This window comes from Solea senegalensis, linkage group LG7 (assembly GCF_019176455.1).
Source record: "Solea senegalensis isolate Sse05_10M linkage group LG7, IFAPA_SoseM_1, whole genome shotgun sequence".
Taxonomy (NCBI): domain Eukaryota; kingdom Metazoa; phylum Chordata; class Actinopteri; order Pleuronectiformes; family Soleidae; genus Solea; species Solea senegalensis.
Window position 1 is genome coordinate 12,740,670 of NC_058027.1, and position 21,982 is coordinate 12,762,651.

Sequence of the window (21,982 nt, forward strand, 5' to 3'; positions counted from 1 at the left end):
TCAAACTCTGTAACACCCCAGAAAGCAGCCACGGCACACAGAGGACCTTGCAACCTAAGCATTGCCTGCAGTGATTATTTTGTGGTCAGGAGGATTATACTCTTTTAATGGCTTTGACACAATGTGCATGTGAATGTCTGAAGTGTTCTCACTTGAATGGTTCAATTATTTGCCTGCATTGTCATATTTCAAGAACTTCCGTTGTCTTCCACTTATCTGGGTCTGGGTCGCAGAGGCAGCAGAAGCCCAGACCACAGTTTCTCCCCAGCCACTTCTGCCAGCTCCTCCTGGGGGATCCCAAGGCGTTCTCAGGCCAACCGAGAGATATAATCCCCCCCAAAAGGTCTCCTCCCGGAAGGGGTGAACATGTCCATGAGGCATCCTAACCAGATGCTAGACCACCTCAGCTGGCTCCAGCGGTTCTCCTCTGAGCCCCTCCCGGATATCCAAGCTCCTCACCCTAGGCTGAGCCCAGTTACCCTGCAGAGGAAACTCATTTCAGTCGCCTGCATTGGCGATCTCGTTCTTTTGGTCATCACTCAAAGCTCATGAGGGTTGGAACGTAGATCGAGCATCACTGCGGACGCTGCCCCGATCTGCCTGTCGATCTCCCACTGCTTCCACCCCCCCCACTCGTTAACGAGACCCCAAGATACTTAAACTCCTCCACTAGAGGCAGGACCTCTCTCCCGATCCAGAGTGATGCAAACCTCCCCAGCAAGAGCTAAAGGTTGTAGAGTAGTAATGAGATCACCCTCCACCCCACGGCTGCGCCTAGGAATTCTGTCCATGAAAGTCATGAACATATTCCATGCACTGAGTTCATTAAATGAAAATTAATAAGAAATGCATTCAAAATAAATCTACACATGTAAATACTAATTCAAAACTGAGGTTTGTCATTTGTTGTTGTTGTGTTGGCACTTTTCAGTTTAGACAAAAGGGTAAAAGGGTCTGACAGTGTCTGCTGGATCCTGTTGTGATATGTCACTCGGAGGAGGCTCAGAGGCAGATCAGCAGTAAGAGGGAAACTCTGTGTGTGCGCGCTTGCATGTGGTGTGTAAGTGTGTGAAGACCAATGTTGCGAACAATTTTAAGCCCAGATTCAGAAGGGTTACAGGGAAACACAGATGGGAAGAACGGTGAGAGATTTAGACGAAGCTCAACCGCAAACACACACATATACAGAGAGAATACACAGATATACAGAGGACAGAGGATAGACAGCTGCAGGTGACTGACCTGTCAGTATATACTGTAGTTGCACCATCAGCCTTCTCCCTCACCATCTAGAGCAGCACACATCCTTCTTATCTTCCTCTTTATATCTGGCACCGATGTCTTGGAGCTGGAATCTGCTGGCTGTTTATTCTGTACTTGCAGCTATACAGCAATCCACCACAAGAGCTCTGTGATAAATCCTGAATTTATGAAGCTCATAATGTTCGGGTTTTTTTTTGGCAGCGTGTCATGCAGGTGTTGATTTAACCCCTTGTTGTCTTTGTTTTGTTTTCTTTGGCAGTCAAACATTGACAAATGATTGTAATATTTTGGCCATTGAACATTATAACCATCATAACGTTATGTTTTATTGCAGGACTGTTGTATTGTGTTTAGCAAGGTGTATATCCCTAATAAACGGACACCTCAGTGTATTGTTAATATCCATCTGTGTTATGGGCAATAGGCCATGTACTGTGGCTGGAGATGCTAGCGTTGACTTGCCTTTCAGGCTTCAAGTGGGATCGTCAGTACATTACGCGCTGCTGTAATCCTGATGCAGAATGTCCAGAACTTATTTCGGCTTTAAGAAGGGCTGAACAATTTGATGAAAATGTCTTGCAATTTTTTTTGACAGATATTTAATTGCACTTTCTACATACAAAGTTAGTCATGCCTCAATTCAACCTAGAACAATTACAATTTTAGCCTTTGCGGTTTGCTACTTGCACTGTTTTAAAATGTGATTTTAATAATGTTTTCACCTGAATCCCAGACCCATGCAATGGGCAATCATTTTGGCAGAAATGAAAAATCACAGGTCTAGATAATCAGATCAGTGATGGCTGAGTTTCATTTAGCTTTAGGGTGTATTCTGGGTCATAGTCACACTGTCCTGACTGACATGAACAGAATCATGTGCTGGTGAAGGACATTTTCAACTCCAAGAGCCAGGTTTTCTTTTCAAACCGTGAATGCATCTGTACCCAAGTCATTGCCAGGTGCATCTAAAGCTTTTTATTACCCTGAGGAAGCAGAAAGTAATTAAAAAATTGAACAACTAAAATGTAGATTGGTGCCACTGTTATTTTAAGAGTGCATTATCAAGATAGTAGGTGTATTGTCTTACTGTGGCCTTTAGCACTTCACTTGGTTTCTTGCACATTATTGTAAACCCATGGATAATTAAGAACCAAAATACAACCTTTTTGAAACAAACAACTGGGGCGGCAACAGTTCTTTTCTGTGTAAAGCAGAAGTGAATTTGGACGTGCCCTAAACACACACTGTGTGCTTTAGACCATTTACTTTACCCTAGTAAATATAGCCCATTTATTTCAATCATCACATAGACCCAAATATCTTTACTGGGCACTTTGGTTATTGGTGTTATAAAGGCAGCGTTTGACTGAATAAAGTGTGATGCATTACCAACAGGATCTTGTGTAAAAGGAGATTACTGCAAATAATGATCAGAAAACATTTGACCACTAATGGAAAATTTACTGGCCCACTTGGCTCTGGTCAGTGCTTTAGTGCATTCTTCAATAACCACATTTTGCATATGGGCTAATGGCACCATTCGCCCACCATCACATATAAACACAAAGTGGTCCCTAACTTCCCCCGCAAAACTCTGACAAGGCTGCTCTTTTCTCTGCACTGTTTCCGTTCTACATCTGTGTCCTAGACAGCTTGCAGCTCTCCAGCTGAATACAGAAACAGCAAACAAAACCTGCTTCATGTCGACCTAAATCCCACGGGATCTTAAGTCTTCCCTCCACATTACATTCTAAGTACAGCTCTGACACAAAAAATGCATCATACACGGTGGACAAAATATGGGAAAAATTAGGTTTTTACACATGTAAATGGACATGAATTTAACACTAGATCTATTATTCAGTGTTTAGCTAATACAGAAAGAGGAAAGGCGATAAAAAAAGAGGGATAACAATAAGACGAGGCAAAGAAAAGAAAAAGGGACTGGGAGAGATATCCAGACCCATATCCATTGAGACCTGAGTGTAAAAAAGACGGAGCAGCATCCCATGCCTATTGAAGGGAGAGAAAAGAAAGAGGTGTGAAGGGAGAGGTCGGGAAAAAGAGCGCACAGGTGATGGTTTTAAGCTGCTGGTGTCACAGGCAGATAAAGGCTCCTCTGCCTCCTGGCTGTCATCTGCATTGCACACAATATCCCCTTTATTCGCAATATCACCTCTCTCCATTTTGCTTCATCTGCCTCCCTGGTGGAACAACTCCCAGTGTGAAGCACTTCTTCTCTTGCCATCACACTGCTGCCAGCAATTCTTTATATATCATTCCCTCTCATTCTCTTTCTAGCTTGCTCTCACTTACTGAAAAAAAATGTATCTCACTTACATATACACATCCTTTTTCCTCAATCACATGCTTTTCCTTACCTTGTGTATTTCTCACCAATTTGGGCCGTTTTTTTGTGCCTTCTCGGTTTCCTTACATGCATTCCATACATTTCCTTATCCAACAATAATCTATGATGTCATGTTTCCTTTTACCCTGACATCACATAACCACAATAAAAGGACACACCAATAAAAAAAGCAGTAACTGCTTTTACTGAAATATTCAATTTGTTCTACTTTCCCATATTCCAAAGTTCCGTATCGCACAATGCTGCAATTAAAATGTGTCTACAAATGGCAAAATGGCAGTAAACAATATTTATGTCATTTGTATTATTGTTGTATCTTTTAATCCTTGAATTGATAGGATACAGGCAGAGGAACACAGATGCACACTTTCACTCACTCTCCCCCTTTCTGTCTCTCACAAAGGTCCGCACACACACACACACACACACACACAAACTGGAGCCACTAAACCATGGAGAGACAGGGTTCGGTTCATTGCTCACCTTGGCTGGTTTGATCAATGGCAGTCCGCCTTCTCAAAATCCCTCCCACAAACAGAGCTGAATAAACAGACATGGAGCGTTTACACAGGCCCTGATAATCCACTAATCCATACAACCTGCTTTCTAACCAAGACACACACACGCACACAGACACACACACACACACACTCTCATTTGCATGAACATGTTCTCTGGACACGGATACTGTGTGCAGTTCATATCAGGGACTAAAGCAGAGTGTGCAGGAAACACAGTTCTACATGCAAACATTTGCACATTGTGTGTGTCGGGACACTTTTGCCATTATCCTCTCCAAACGTTCGCAGGAAGACATGCTGATAGTCTTGTCAATGTTCATAACAGACAGAAGGGTTAAAAGGGATTAATGGACTGTACACAGTTGCTCAGACATGCATACAGAGGCGAGAAAAACAACTCAGTGCTGATGTGTTCTCAGGCTTTGATGCATCTGCGATGTTTCGGGATGTGTGTTTGATTTGATTAATTGAGTGAGAGTATCATGTAGCTGTCTGCCGCACAGTGTTCGCACAGCTAGATGGAATAATTGAAGCATGAAAAAGCCAAATAGATTTTGTCAAAGCTCGTGATGGTCTGAGTTCAGCATCATGGACACCTCAAATTCAGCGCTTGATTCTTTGGAGCAGACTGTGATTTTTTTCACCAGGATAAAAAGATAAAGGCATTTTGTCATTTTTGTGTTAGTCAGACAATTTAATGACATGCCCCAAGACAATAAGATGCTGTCTGTCCTACCCACACACTACTATTTTTACTAAACTACTAATCAAAATCACTTTAAGAAAGCTAATGTGTTTGACTGTAGTTTTGACAAAAACAGACTTTTTGTGTTGGGTATTTTGTGGATTACCTTTAAATTCACATTTCCAATTATTACATGTAAGCCCATGTTGAAATGAAATAAGAAATTATGAATAATTTAAAAAAGGTAGTGGTTGGCTATACTTTACATTTTTACGACTTCCTGCTATGATTTGAGATACTTCCAGATGAAAACCAGAACTAATAGTTCTCAAATAGAGAGGATAATCACTCACCGCTTTTTCAGCCTGCTGTTACTCTTCAATCAACATTATAAATTGCCACTTTAAGTACTTCATTTCACACATTTTTCTTTGTTACAACAAAGAGACATAATGCCACGAATACACGTTATGATTTATTTGTAGTTCTGACATTGTGAAATCCAGTCGTCGAAGTGCCTCTCTCAGCAGTTCTCTCTGTCGCCGTCTCAACGTTCTTCCATTTCAATTTGACTGATTCTGTCCCTCGGTGCATTTCACGCTCACCTACAGTGTCTTTGTGGATTCAACATTTCCCCCCTCTTGTCTCTCGCTATCTTCAGGTTCGGTGGACGAAGACAGCGGGCAGTGCATCAGAAAAGTTCCAAGAGACATCCATCTACAATGAGACCCTGCGTATCAAGGGCATCCAGAGGGTGCAGGGGGGTCGCTACTACTGCAAGGCCGACAACGGGGTGGGGGTGGCTGCCATCAAGTCCATCCGCGTAGATGTGCAATGTAAGTGGGCAGGAAGAAAGTGGGAAAAAAGTCTTTCCACTTCTAGACCACATCTGACTTTCACTATAGCCATTCCCATTTTAGAGACGACCAACACAGGGAGAGATAGAAAGATTGGAGGAGTAAAGATGAAAGACAGATTGATGATGAGATTTCAGGTGGGAATGGCTTCCAGGAGTATCTGATGACTTACCGTGGAGATGATGAAAAGCATAGTTGGGGGATTAGGGGGAAAGAGGATAGATCAAATAGAATCTCACTATTAGGGAAGGGTATAGATAAGAGGGCGCAACACATTAAAAACTAACATCTCAATTCCAGTGCACTTCATGTTTGTAGAATACAGTCTACAACAGAGGAGTGTGTTCTGCCAATTAAGGTCATTAGAGGACATACCAATCCGTCAAAACAGATACTCCTGGACAGAAGTGAAGTCTGCGGGTTATTCTCAGAGTTCTCTAACAGTTAATCCAGGCAGTACAGGCCCCCTAGCCGACTGTTTCTCAACCAACCCATGTCTCCTCATTTGACTGATTTGACACCACTTAACGTCATAGGTAAATTACTATTTGGCTGCATAACAAACCTTTGTTTTGCTGTACATTTTTAAAATGAATTTGATCTCGGGCACCAGACATTTTCCAGTGTCACGCGCAACATTAGCTGTAGTGCTGGGGAGAGATGCAGATCTACTGATGTTGTAGGAAGATGAACAAGACAAGAAGTGAAGTGTAAGGCTCTGCACCATCAGAGCTGCTTCTTCACATTAGTTGTGATGCTGTACTAATTGATTTAGCCGTTTGATTGAGTATGATAATTGAATAGTTTGGTGTCCTTATTCCTTGCACCATCATCATTTTTTTATGAAAAAGCTTTCAAAATGTGTTCTGTGCAGTCAAGGGTTAGTGTGAAACTCTGTAAATGTGTCTCTCCTCATTTAACTGTCGTTAACATTGTGAAAATATTGAATTTCAAATTGAATTTTCAGTTGACTTTCAAGGCCCATCTCTCTTTGAGTCAGGGCATCGTGTTCATAATGGAACCCTCACGGTTGAGAAGCAGTGTTGTGTTGTAGGGGCCCTGTGCTGCTGCTTGTTTCACTGTCCTACTGTCCCTGTGAGTCAGGGGCCAGGTCATGGTGACAGGTAGATAATTCCCATACATACTGTTCACCAACACATCACTTGTGTTTAATTCCCAGCACCCTAAAATCCTTATCCATTATCTCTTTAGCTCCTTCCTTCAATGAGTCAATCATTTTACATACAGACTAAAGAAAAGCAGATTTTCTAAGAGCCGCCATAATATCCCATCCCTTTGAATTTATTTCTTCACTTGCTTTTGTCTTTTGTACAGTACAACACTTCATCCTGTCACTGCTCAAACTACATGTACTACTAATGGTAGACTCAGCAAATACCAACCATGCACATAATAGGAATTTCAGCATAAGCTGGTGAAATTTGACCTCTTAAGCATGTAGACAGTTAGTCAAATGTACTATTTATCAAAGACACGGTGTGGTTTGACAATGCATACACAGACACACAGACCGTATGTGGGCTCATCCTCTCTGTCTTCTCCTCCTGTTCCCTCTCTGTTGATGGCGTTAGCTCTCCCCAGGTGCTTGCTCGGCCCCTGCTGTGGAGCTGGTAATTGTAGGGGTCCTGGGTAGTAAATAGGTTGTACTGTGAGTGCAGTTGTGACAGGATCTTTGAGAAAATAACCAGCTCTGATGGCCAGTTATTGTTCAATTTGCTATCACCCATGCTGCGTTAGACCCAGTGGCAATCAACCATGGTTTCTACACAGGGCGACTTCACTGCTAGAATGATGTAGCAATTAGCTCAGGCCAAGTGGGCTGGATTTGACTTGGACTTGGTCCTTTTTATTAGATATGCAGGCCAAGTAGGAAAATGAATTGACAAAAAGAGGAGGGATAGATAGTAGGGATGCACAATATTGAACTTTTTGCAGAAATCTAATATGCCGATATGCCTACTCATGACTCAGCAGATATAGATATACATTTTCTTCATTGAGCAAAATAAATAATGTTGTAGATAGAACTGGAGGAGTTTGCTGCCTATTTAGTCATTGGCAGATCTTGGTATGTTTGCCGATATCCGGTAATGTGTTTAACATCCAGTATCTGCCGATACCGATATCATGACGAAAATATCGTGCGTCCCTTATAGATAGTAGAAAAAAAATAGAAAAGTTGGATTTTTGTGATTTACCGAGGGAAAGGTGGTGGGAGAGAGAGAACAGAGCACCTTCAACAGAGCAGTTATTAGAGAAGAGGGCAGAACATGCAGTTACTTATAGCCCTTCATTTTTCTCAATCACACATTTTATAAGTTATAAAATAATGTGAGAGGAGGGAGACATAGATTTAGACAGACAGACATCAGCTGGCATCTTTCTCCTCACATCTGCGAGGCTCAACTGAACACATGAGGTCACATCTGCCCGACAACTGTGGCTTCATACAATCACATGAATGCAAACAAGAAACACACGCATGCAACATGCACACGTTTCTCCTTCTCACTCATTCACACGTAGCCTCCCCCACTCACGTTGTTTTTATGCGGGTGCATGACGATTCACACTGAGTAACTCAGTGTGCGTCACTCAAATCATGCATATACTGTACAAAGCACACACACACACACACACACACAGACAATTTAAAGTCACCGTGTGAGTGCACGCATGTGTGAAAGTTGGAGTAACGGGGAAAAATGAAGAGAAAAAAAGTGATTGATGGATGGAAGCCGAAGAGATGCCAGAGAAAATGGGTGGAGAGTTTCACTATTGGAGCAAAGGCACATTTAATATTCTGCTTTGAATTGCAGGCACATACAAGTCACTCATATATTTCTAATGCTGACAGTCTGTCTCTGTCTTACTCAGTCATTCACTTTCTTTTTTTCCCATTTTGGTTTTTCTACCTGCATCCAAATATTTCTTCCAGTTGTTTTTGTCTGTCCCACTACCTTTTCCTTTTCTCTCGCTGTTTATAAACTAGTTTTACTTTCAAACTGTGGACCTAGTTTGTATATAAGTTATTTATTCACCATGTTTTACTTAATATTATTATATATTATCTATCTATCTATCTATCTATCTATCTATCTATCTATCTATCTATCTATCTATCTAATATTATCAACGAATTACTGCCCAGCTCAATTTCAATTTTTCCCTTTTCCAATTAGATTTAAAAGCCATTATATCAACCTTTACATTAATGTGCGGCCACTTAGAGTAGCTGCACTAAGACTTTCCACTCATCAACACCTCATCAACACCTCATCCACCTGTTCCTGCACAACAACCATCTTCCCCTGTCAGATCTCCCTCACCACCTGACTAGTGACCTGGCACTCTAACCACCGAGGGAGTGGGGCAGTGAGCAGGCGGGGTGTAACTTTCTGTAACCTCTACCGATGGGATGGACTTGGTTCAGAAACCCAAACAATGACTTGGGATAAAAAAAAAGAAGTCATTATTGAGAAAAAAGGTTTTACACAAATTAAACTCCTGTCTGTGGATCCATCACTCTCTTCGGGGGCACATCAAGGTAAGTGCAAAAGTGTTTAATTAATGATGTTTTCAAGGTTTGGTGGCAATGTTGTGACCAAACAGTTTTTTGGTTGTTTTTTTTTTTTACGCATAGTAGTTGTTTTTGCTTTTGTCAAAATGTGAGTCAAGATCATTGTCAAAGACAGCAAATCTGACTCACATTAAAGGATGGTGCAGGTGCATCCACATATCTCTCTCTCACACACTGACACACTTCTCAGTTCATCCATTCATCCTTTTTCTACAGCTTTATTCTCCACATGAGGGGTCGCGGGGTACACCATGGACAGCTCGCCAGTCCATCACAGGGCCACATACAGAGACAACCCGGAGAAACCCACACACACACACACACACACACACACACACACACACAGTTCAGTTTTATTTATATAGCGCCAAATAACAACATCTCAAGGCACTGTACATATTATAGAGAAACAGACAAACCCAACCCAAAAAAACTCTTGACAGAACCAGACTCAAAGATGTGCAGCCATCTGCCTTGTCCGGTTGGGGTGAAAGGAAAAATGGGGGACAGAGGAGAGATGGGGGAGAGAAAGGACAAGAGGGAGGTGAGGTATAGAGACAGAAGAGAGAGACCTGGAGCAGAAATACAACAATTATATCAAGTTATAAGTTTAGACAATACAGTTCTGAGTCCGTGATGACGTGTTTATAGAACTACAATTCTTTCACACTCATACAGCCAACAGAGTGTCACAACATGAGCTCTGTGCTTCCAGACAGAAATGGTTTAATTAATTAAAAAAGAGGAGGAATGGACAGTTGTAGTAAAAATGGAAACAAAACATGCAAAAGCGAGGACACGCGAAATGAATACTTGTACAGTATTCATTTCAAGACGCACACACACACACACTGTGACCCAGAAACTGTGGTTTAAAACAGTTGAAGTGAGACGTGTAAACAGGTACCTAAAAACCTGTTCATTGTCCGCCACATGACACTGTGACTCACCAAAATCAACACCAACCGTTTTGTTCCTTTACTTATCATCTCACACCTTCTTGTCTTCTGTCCTTCCTAAATTTCTCTGTTAATCTTCCACTCCCTCACACTCAATCCTCCTCTTTCTCTGTGTAACTTATTGGCTGCTTGTCTAATATATATTTCTTTTTTTGGTCTAGTTATGTCGCTCTCTCTCTGAGGGAGTAATACTTTTTTTCCCCACGCTGCCTTGTTATTAAAGATGTGCAGTTTGATATATAGTGGTATATATGGTTGTTTTTCAAAAATTAGTATCATCATTCCTAGTTATATGATTTGATTTGGTCTGTAGCACACAATTACATAAAACATTTAACAGATCAAGTGAGTCCTGCACACTCCGTAGGAATGTGACTGTGCATTAGTGTTGTGTTTTTCAGCATTTACTTTTCTTCAGGGCCTGACAATATCAAAAAAGTATTTTTTTATTATTATTATTTTTTTTTTTAAATAATCAAATTAATGTGTGTCTGCACGTGTCTGAAATCAATTACTTTTTCAGTATGTTATGATTATATTTCCAGAAAGAATATGGTTATTTTTTATGAAGCAGAGCTGGATTTTCCATAATGTCTTTAAACGCATCATAGCTCCGTGGCCCTGCTCTTGTAGTATTGCTGGCCTTTCGTCGAAGCTGCCATTTCCTATTTGGTTATAACTTTGACTGACGTGTGTCGTCAGTCAATCAAAATGTGATATCATAGTGACAGAACGCCCCAGGCCCAGCGACGTGTCTGGCGCTAGCCCCCGCTGTTGTAGTCAACGACGTTTGAACCTTTGGCGGGTTTTGAAGTAAACTATGATCACTGCATTAACACCACTGATCCATCATGTTTCTGATCACCTTCGTGTGCGCTTTTCACGGCGATCGTTTGGAGAAAAGAAGGAAATTATAGTTGGAGTGTTAATGATATATTTATAACATTTTTTAGCAGTGGTGAGGACAAAACTGTTGATCATAAATAGTGCCGGGGACGTGTTCCGCCGCGTAGCTGACGCCTATGCTTATGTGGAAGCTTGTTTTTGTGTCATATAGTGGAAGATGTGGCCTATAGATGCACAGTGGTGTACGTGTGCTCTATGTCGTTGTTTTTTTTAATTTATTTTTAATAACTGAAGGCCCTGACTGGAACCCCACAGTATGCTACTGCTTTTCTTTGGTAATAATATATCCAATGGACAGATGTGAGTGGAACAGATCAGTATAATACAATAATTTCAGTATTTACCAAATACAATTGTGTGTAATGAAGTAAGAATACTATAAAACACACTTATCCTGTGGGCATAAACATGATATTGACCTACAGTCAAATCAGTGTGTCATTTAGAAAAAATAAATAAATAAAAGGCTGATTTTTTTCAGCCAGTTCAGTTGTCAGAGAAATCACTGAAACTATATTTATACTTTTTCTACAACGGAATTAGTTGTGGAGGTGCAGACAGCGCCATTCCTTGTGTTGTATTTTTCTAAGAACTTCATCTTCTACCACCGTATCCTCCACATGATATGTCTGAAGAAAACTAATAACTCTTTAGTGAAGTGGGTATTAATCGGATTGAAGTAAAAGATTTTTTAGTAGAAATGGTCAGACTAATTCGGACTGGGCTCGCTCGAGTGTGCAGCTTGTGTAAGTAAAGTGAATTAATATCAAGGAGAGAACAGCATTCTGTCATGTTTGTGGAACTAAGTTCATTTAAATGATTATATAGCACAGTTAAATAACAATTCTTCTAATTAGGTAACAGAGAAATACTAATAATAATCCTGACCAGAGCACTCTCATTAGTATTGACATCTGCGAAATTGCTGCTTGAATGATCTGATGGATTGATCCAGATCATCATTTAACATACATCATTCTGGTATGTAAAAGTAATATCTTTGTTTGGGAAAAAAAAAAAAAATACAAAAGTAGATTAAATAGAAATTAAAATGTCAGACCTTCTTATTGTGTTTTTATTTTTCATCCATTTACTTCTTGCTGGTAGCAACTTGTCACTTATCAAACAGGAATGAATCCACATTAGTGCAGAGAAGCCTGATACTGTTCTTTATCTCGATGAAGGGAAATTGAGTCTTGTTCAGTCAAAGATATTGACAAAGTGCAAACATTGCTTTAAGTAATAAAGTAATAAATAAATAAATCAATCTAGTTAGGCTTGTTGACATGTATTCACACTTGTGGGACTTGATGTACTCAGTCATTCACACTGTAATGTTTAACTTCTCATCAGTGCTCTATGGTGCATATACATGAAAGCACACTCACAGTATCACTGCTCCACAAGCAGGTTTAATGTGCTTTGCGTAATGCTGTACATACAACAGAATATCTGCAGTACATTTTCTTCAGCTTGCATGAGAGGCATTCATTTGTCCACACCAAGGTCCGTCTTCCTCCTTCCTTCTCGCTCTCTGACAATTGTATTGGTGCTGTAACATTAGAGAATCTTTCAGTCAACTTTGCTCACGTAATAATGGTATGCGATGCATAGGAAATACTCTATGGTTCAAGATTCAAAGGATTTTGTTTGTCCCTGAGGGGCTATTTAAGGCACGCAGAGCAGTTTACAAGAGACAAACAGAAAATGGCTTTTTGTAAGAATAATATATATATATATATTTATAATAAAAAATATAAATATAAGAACAACATATTTACATAATTCTGCCAAATAGTTGGAACCGTTACCACTCTAAGGCTGTGGATTTAAACCCAGCTGGAGTTTTCATGTGTGGGTCTCGTCTTCCATATTCAGGTCAGCTGAACTGGAGAATTTGCCTGGCTATTCATTACCTCCAGTGAATACAATTTAGACAACAAAGCAATTTGATGGGGCTGAAATGGAACAGAAAAACGATTTGGACCCGAAACCTTAAGATAAGTGCATATAGTCTTGTGTGCTAGATAAATACTTATTTATCTGTTTATCAAGGTGACCTCTTTAGACTTCAGGGGGGCACATCCTTGTATTGCAGTACATTTTCCTGTTCATTCAGGTTGTACTTTCCTACTGTCTCAATACTTGAAGGTTGGTCTTTAATGTGTTTTTTTTTTTTTTGTGAAAGTATTTTTGTATTTTATTTGAAAACACTTCACTTCATTTCGTTTTTTAATTTTTGTAATTGGCTATGAAAGTGTGAGTGTGTTTCAGCCTGCAAATGCTGAATACAATTTGTAGTTAAAGCCTGCGCCTTGATATTATACCATTCCTCTCCATTATGACGGAGACCATCATGCATTATTGTGTGAAAAGGAGAATTAAAGAGATAAGAAATACCACAGACATGGCCTTGCTGTCTGAGGGGGTTACTTGATGAATAGACATTCTGAAACACAAAATCTTCACCTTCACCTACTTTGCAGGTTTCCTTTTTTTTTTTTTTTGTATCTTCACATCAAAATAGTCCAGTAAGAAGACTGAGCATTGACATGGTGATTTGTGCATTGTGAGTTTTCAGTAGATGTCTGGGGCAGTCAGTATCAAAGGCTACACAAGTAAAACTATATCTGTTAACTGATGTATGGCAGTGCCGTGCTTGTCAGGTTTAGGGGTCCACATAAAAGCAACCGCACAGCAGAGAAGCTTTCGGTCACACCAGCTGCCACATTACATACAGGGCACTGAATGTACAGTATATAGAGCATGTTTGTGCAGCTCATAATAATTTGCCTTCAAGTTATGGTAAACAGGGAGCACATGCTCCCTTTCCTCATGTGCAGAAGACTAATTATTCAAGCCATATGTGAAAAGGGGGCCACTTTTTGTTGAACAAGATGATGCATTAGTGGAGCAATAGTAACATGATAACAAACATAAACGTCTCCTTCACATGATGGAAACCAACAACAATGAATGACTGTTAATATTACTGCAGCTCACATTGTTTGATCTGGAAAATATCTAATATCTAAGACTTTTATAGATGTGATGTGTACAGCGTGAGCTGCTGCAGCAGTGCACTTGAACCTCACAGTGAAAGACAGTAATGATTACAAGAAACAAATTCAAACCATGCTATAAATTCAGAGTAATCACATTAAAACACACACACACAAATCAAATTTCTTCTAAATGTACAAAGTGCAGTGGAAACAGTGAGGACAGTTTAAGCATCTTATTACTTAGCTTTAAATGTCTTAATGCCCTGGCACCAACTGTCCACCATCTTACCTTGTGTCATTTTTACCTTTTTTCTTTTCATTGCGAAGGCTAATGCTGTGGACGCAATGCAAATGTATCCAGCAACAACTTTACATACAAAGTCAATGCACAGACGCGGTATTCTCGCTGGCCGGGCCGAGTGCCCAATAGACGGGATTGGCATGCAGCGACCATCATGTCTGTCGCACATATTGCGCCTGGTGCTTGTGTTTAAATATTTCAGCTTTTGAGAAAAGTCACGCTGATGTGATGACCAATCAGCGTTGAGATTCTCCAAATGAGTTCACATAATTGCCAGTGGCCAGACTCCACTCTGTGGAACAAAAACATATTATTTTTGTTCCCGCGACGCAACAACACCGCGTCATATTCGGTTCCCCTCTGCCTTGTTGGCTTTACTTGAACATACTTGTATTGTTGTATTGTTTGTTTGATTGCTGATAATATTCATTTGTTGACTCCATCTCTCATCTCTTCTTGTTACTCCTCACTTTTTTCTCTTCCCCTTTCTGTCCCCCACCTCTCCTCACCCCAACCGACGGAGGCAGATGCTGCACATCTTTGAGTCTGGTTGTGTCAGAGATTTCTTCCTCGTATTCGCTCAGTGTGTGAACTGCTTCTTTCTTTCCTTGCCTTATCAGGCAAAACGCCTTGTAATAATATGATTAGGCTTGATTAGGCTGTTAATCACTGTGTAACAAGAAAAGTGCTATATAAGTATCTTCCTGCTCCTCGCTGGTTTACCTTTACATCTCGGCGTGGACATACAGGGAATCAGACCACCAATTAAAAGGGTGTGAATTCAACATGACCTTAGCAAATAAAAGATAGCCAACTGAGAGCTGTACAATCTATTACTCAATATTAATGGGTAAAGTATTAGTAGACAGGGCAGTCAGTCATGCTGTTTGCTCTCCTTGTGCATCTTAAAGAGTCTCATTACCACTATCACAGCTCCAGTCAAATATGGAAATGAAATAGTTTTGCTCACACTCTGAGTTCCCCCTTGATCCAGATGGGAAAATGTGATGGTTATCACCTCCACTGCTGCTGTAATATCACTGTATCATTGTCAGATCACATAGACTACTGAGGTGAATTTCATTTGCAAACGCAAATATTTACACATGAATGAATTGAATATTCATATTCCAATGAATGAACTTCACCGAAGAGGGTCAGACTATATTTTCAAAGAAGAAGAATATAGATCTCATTCTATCAAATTAAATATAGTCCTACATCTTCCGTGGATTGTATTATATAATTAAAGAGACATGTGTCATAGATATAGAAAGGCAGAGGAATATGATGAGATGAGGTAGCTATTGTCCTGGTCCTCATGATTTTTTTTTTTGTCAGTGTGGTCGAGTGCACAGAATATCTATAGACACTATCATAGGTACTGGGACAGGACTATAGTGTATTGAATAATTACCTTACTTTACCTTTCTACTACTTAGACTCACAGACAGATTGTCCAGTGCATACAATTTAATATAGTAGCTATATGTTTGTTTGCATAATGACTTAGCCTAATATCATAAGGAGATGCTGTTGGATGATTTGTCGGATGGTCTTGAGTCTCCCGACTCTGTTTCGGTGATGACAAACTTGTGCGGCATGATGTCAGTTTGTCATTGACAGTGTCAAAAATGGGTCCGAATATCTGCGCGTGGGCCTCTTGAATCCAGCGTCACGTAACACCACTCTCCCGTAGGCAGGAAAGCGTGTGGCCACCGGGGCGGCGCTCAGGTCCTCGCTGCTCTTGCGTAAGTCCTTCTTCTTCGCTGCCCTTTGACCCCTCAGCCTTATATTAAAAGCTTTTGATTTGTACTTTAGGCAAGGGTCGTGCTTTAACAACATCCGTCATCGTGCACAGCCAGTGTGTGTGTGTGCACACGTCACATTTTGAAGCAAACAAAGAAGACAAAAATAATACTTCACATTAGTGTGGGAACCACATCAGCTGATGGTCAGCTTGACTTGTTGAAGATCATCCTCCTTTCTTGTATGTGGAGGTCACAGTTGTTTTTGTTGTTGTTGCCCCAAAGGATAAATTACATTAAATGATAACAGTGACAATGACTATTCACAGGACCGTTGTGTCCTCTCATTATGGTATGTTAATCATAATCATTTCAACATTATTGAAATTGTTCTCAGGCATGTATTTGATTTGCATCTTATTTCTTTATCATAGCATACTTTATCAAACACCAGAATAGTATTATGTTTTAAAGTCTTTTTTATCTCAGAAAAACCCCGTCTCCAAATAACAAGATAAAATAGATCAAAATTGTGAAGATTACTAATCACATGAATGTAAATATGTGGGCATGTTGTTATTCAGTAGGATTTCATTGTGAAACCATCAACATGTAACTTCATTCAGTCCATTTTGATATTAGCAACTGTGTTTGGTCCAAACTAAAAAAGGAACCAACCATAAAAAGACTGTAAATAATTAGAAATAATATACTGTAGTTAAATTGGTATTTGCCAACATTTCTTACACTTGAACCATGAGAAGTATTAGCTCATGTGAACGGACACTGGTGGATGTTCTCTCTTCTCTAACCCAATCCAGTCTCTATAGTTAAAGACAGACTCACTCAGACCTTTAACTAATGGATCTATTGGTAAAGGGGGGTGTTAAGGTGGCAGGGTGGAGGCTGTTTTATAGGAACACACACACACACACATTGTTTCACTATCCCTTATAATTTGAATGAAATGATGGATTAAAGTTCACCAATTTGTCTAATGGCAGTGATATAATTACGGGTAATAGTTAAAACGCTCTAATTCTCCCAAATGTGCTAAACATAAAATCTCACATTAAGCAACACTTACAAATGACACTGATTTGCATTGTGGGACTGCTATAGGTCAAACCTTTTACAGTATTCTGTCAATGTTTTCATGGAGGCTATAGGCTCGTTTTTAATGTGCTGCTGTTGATTTAGTTTTAATTTCTGACTGTATTTCTATTTGTTTCCTCCTTTCACTCCATTATGCACTCCACATGTTCAGATGTGGACGTGTGCATTGCTTTATGTCCTCCTGTGTGTGGTGTCCTCATATAGAACATCAGCAGTGTTTACTTGTATCATTGCCTCTATCCCTCAGACATCCTGTCACTGTACAATTGCATTGGACCATTACTTAGGACATTATGCAAGAATGATGTCCTCTCTCCTGCTCGTGTCCTATTCTTTCTATTGTAAGAGGTCATTTGGGTCCTCGGGAGGATAATGCACTAGTGGCAATTATGTAAGCAGTAATTCACACTGGGCCTATGGGGAAAAAAGAAATAATCAAGTCTTAGAGTGGCCACCCCCACATGGCAGGTATTTTGCTGACTCATAAAATACTGTGGATTTTGACACTTTTGTGATTGTGCTAGTTGCACTGTAAGTGTAATTGATCGGTTAATCTGGGGCCACTTTCAGCTTGATTGGGAAGCAGCAGGTGGTAATACTGACAAAGAAAAAGGCACTTCAACTGCAAGGGGAAAAAGTGTTACTAATCACCTTGGCAAATTTGAATAATTAAACAAGTCAATAAGTGTTAAAAATTAGGTTTCAAATCTTGTAAAATGAAAATCATTCTACGCTGATGTTAAAAGTCTTAGAGAGTGTTCACAGTCTAAGATAAGATAAGACATTATTATCTGTTCTCACGGATATTAGTCTGGTATCAGATGCTTCAACAATTATAAAAAACCTAAAAGAAATGCAAATTTAAAACATCTATAATAGCATAACAACAGAGCACAGTTTTACATGTGGACCATGGCTGATGGATGGGTGGGGTATCAGCCCTTGTATTGTGCATCGTCCATGATGTCAGTGTGTCCGTGTTTGTATGGGGGTTAGGGTTATCACCTACTCATGCTCCTTGCATGCAGTTTTATAGAATGACAAACAGAGTATTGCCTGTAAGTTTTTTAAAAGTGCAGTACCAGAGGACAAAACCCCCAAATGTGCACCTCGCTCTTGCTTGTTCTTTGGTTACCAATGATGGACCAATGATGTTTTGTTTTTCTTGTGTCTTGAGTTGGTTATAGTAAATGACTCAAAGGCCATATTTAGATGAACTATAGCACAAGTGCATTAGGCCATGTCCAGCTGTAACAGTAAGTTACATACTTTTTATTGACTTGTAAAGCAGTTGTTTTCGGTGTACTGAATCATTATTATCAGTTAATTAAAAATATTTGTTCACAGAATAGTTCAGTATACTTCCTGCATGACCAGTTGCTAAATACACCAGACTCCTCAGTTAAATACTGAGATTTTAGACATTTCCATTACATTACATTACATGTCATTTAGCAGACGCTTTTATCCAAAGTGACTTACAAAAGTGCATTTAAACATTTGGGTACAAATAAGAGCTAGAAGTAAGTAAGAGCTTCAAGTAGATCAAACTATGAAGTGCTAGTCATAAGTGCGATGTACAAGTTTTGTTTTTTTGTCGTCTTAGTCGAGGTAGAGTCGGAAGAAATGTGTTTTTAGTCGGCGGCGGAAGATGTGGAGGCTTTCAGCTGTCCGGATGTCGATGGGGAGATCGTTCCACCATTTGGGAGCGAGGACAGTGAACAGTCTCGAGTTCTGCGAGTGCCTCTGCGATCTTCTCAGTGAGGGGGCAGCGAGCCGGTTTGTCGATGCAGAGCGGAGTGGGCGGGCTGGGGTGTAGGTTTTGATCATGTCCTGGATGTAGGCTGGACCGGATCCGTTTGTAGCAACATCCAACATTTCCCTGCTAAATGTTGGAGATTAACGCACAGTTTCACAAATTTGAAATCGTTTTAACTGATCCACAGTTTGGCATTGTCCGGTTTGATTGTTGTCGGACTTCTTGCTCATGCCTCTTCCAGTGCCGACACTCTGACCAATCGGTGGCCGGCTGACGGCATCACGCATAGTATCAGCTCGGCTCACTTACAAGCAGGTACTAACAAAAAGTACTTTCGCTAATGGAAAAGCAAAATAACCACGTCAAGTCAAGTCACGCTGGGACCAAGTAGTGAAAAAGCGCCATTAGTGTCTGAATTATTTAGAGGTGAGTTTGGATGTAACGTCAGATCCGTCTCCTACAATAAATCAATCAGTGTTGGGTTTGCCTTTTCCTTTAAGAGTCAGGTGCATAGCTATTTCAGTGGTGAATGTAGGAAACAGTTGAAGTAAATTATTCTCTTCTGAGGAGGAGACGGATCTGCTTGTGCAAGAGGAAAACACGTGAGCAGAATACATGTAGGATAAAAAAAAAAAATCACAGCTGAAAAAGCAGAGTTTCAAAACAAAGTTTTGGAACTTCAAAGAAATGTGTAACCCCAAGTCAGGATTGATGTTATGAACAAGCACCGTCATTCAATGGTGATAAGGCAGGAGCACAAATTCTCACATAATGTGAGAGTATGATACAAATAATTGTTGCTTCATACATTTAAGATGTAATGTGTGAGACACTTTGCATGATATTTAGATTCTCAGCTGAAGGACAGCAGCAAATATGAGTCGTGTGACCTCACTGTTGAGATCTGAAGGATGCACATCTGTGTCTGTGCAGGAGGGGGATGCAGCCCCAGCAGCCAGCACCCACTTTCCATGTTATGGGTACATGGTCCTTGGCAGGTGGGCCGTCTACCTCCACCTTCTATGGATCCTATGTCCCATCAACAACTCTATTAGACTGCACAGCATAAGGGATTACATATAGTTGATGAGGAAGGGGAGGAGGAGGAGGAGCGCTGAAGCAACCTGCCTTTGCTGGCACATCTAAATGGCCCGGCTCACATCGTGTGTGCATTGCTGCTGTGTTCTGGCATAATTTCAGTTTTGAAAAGCGCGTTAAACACTGCACACATGAGACATGCTCAAAACCTAATCGTAGATGCGAAAGTCTCGCCTGTTTTTCACACATGATGTTCGGCTCCCATCGAAAACAAACAGAGGGAAGATTAGTTTTAGTGTCAAGGCTGAATCTGAATACATGAAAAACTTAAATATTGTATTTTTTAAACTATTTTTCACACACATGCGAGCCGCAGCATAGCAGTGATCCACATGCCGCACATCTAGTGTGAACCAGGCATGACGTGCTGTTTGAATAAGCATGACAATACTGCATCATAAGACCAGGTTTTTGTTAGCCAGTGGCACAGTGACTTTCTGCTGCCTCAAGATAGCAATTCGCCTGACCACACCTCATTTTAAGACCAACTGACCCATGGGCATAATGAGGAACACACGTGCAGCTGCTACCTACACAACGCATGAAAATAACAACTGAGCCAGTTGAAAACTAACCTTTGCTGTTTGCCGCATTGCACCGGATGTAAGATAGTTAGAGTTCATTCAGTTTCTGGCTCAAACTTGATGTTTTACCCAAGTCTTAAGAGTTTGGCTCATAATGCTTATGCAATTGTCCGAATCTCCGTGTGCGGACGTCTTTGGGGAGGTCATTTGCTCTGGACCTTTTGTTCAGAATTCTTCATCCTCTCTGCTGCAGCAGCATCATTAATAACTTGTGATTGGTATGCGGTATGGTACTCCTATTTGTTTATTCATTTATTTCAGTAAATATTCATGCAGTAAAATTATTCTACCCTGCTCAGTTATTTTTAGGGTAAGGGACAGCTGTAACACTTTCAAAATAAAGTTCTTCAAAGAAAATTGAAGTAGGTGCAAAACTTTGGATGTTTAGAATGTTTCAAGGATTTTTACAGTAGCACTGCTAAAAAGAATAACAGTCACAGGCTAAATTCTTTACGGCTGTTGCAGGTAAAGAATTGCACTTACAAGTTACAGCATTACTTTTTTTTTAAATAACCTTAACAAATATCCTCACATATTGTGACCTAAAATCAGCTGTGTTTTCAAGACAGATGGACGAACAGATGGATGTGCTGAGCATAAACCACAATTACCCTGCCAGTACTTCCCCAACATGTGCTTAATATGACATGTTACAATTGCACTGTCATAGAAGAGACTAATTTATCCAAATTTCATACGTCATGTGTCAGGTTGCTTTGACAAAGCAGATTCTAACTGACCCGCATTTAGATCTCAGCTTAACGTGCATCTCTGTTAATACCACTTGAAGTGTAATTACAGTAATCAATAAGCCTCAACAAGCACCTGCTTAAAGTATACCTCAGAATTTAGCAGGATCTATTATCACCTTTATTTTTTTATTCTTACGAACTGGTCCTTAAAATGGCACATACACTAAACAATCACAGACAGCTAACATCTCACAAACTGTAACAGGAAGCCAGGACAGGCGTCACCTATCTCATGTGAGACTTATATACTATAGCGAGAGTCTATGGTAAAGATTTGTGCCACACTTGACTGGATAATATGTAGCTCTTTTATTTGAATTTTCCATGTTTTTATAAATTATTTTAGATGATTCCTATCTTCTTCTTCTTCATGTGAGTCTGGTGGGGTGGCGCCCTAGTGCCCTCTATGGATGGGCCACCACCGGAAAGCTCACATAATCTACATAATTAACATGG

The 21,982-nt window shown here is 40.2% G+C and overlaps 1 protein-coding gene across 2 annotated transcripts in view; it reads left to right on the plus strand.

The window, feature by feature from the left end:
• Window positions 1–21,982, plus strand: part of LOC122772525 (MAM domain-containing glycosylphosphatidylinositol anchor protein 1) — a 138,444-nt gene that overhangs the window by 50,059 nt on the left and 66,403 nt on the right. For both annotated transcript variants that reach the window (XM_044030668.1, XM_044030669.1), the window contains exon 4: window positions 5,502–5,676. In XM_044030668.1, coding sequence (XP_043886603.1) covers window positions 5,502–5,676 — 175 coding nt within the window. The remainder of the gene's footprint in view (window positions 1–5,501; window positions 5,677–21,982) is intronic.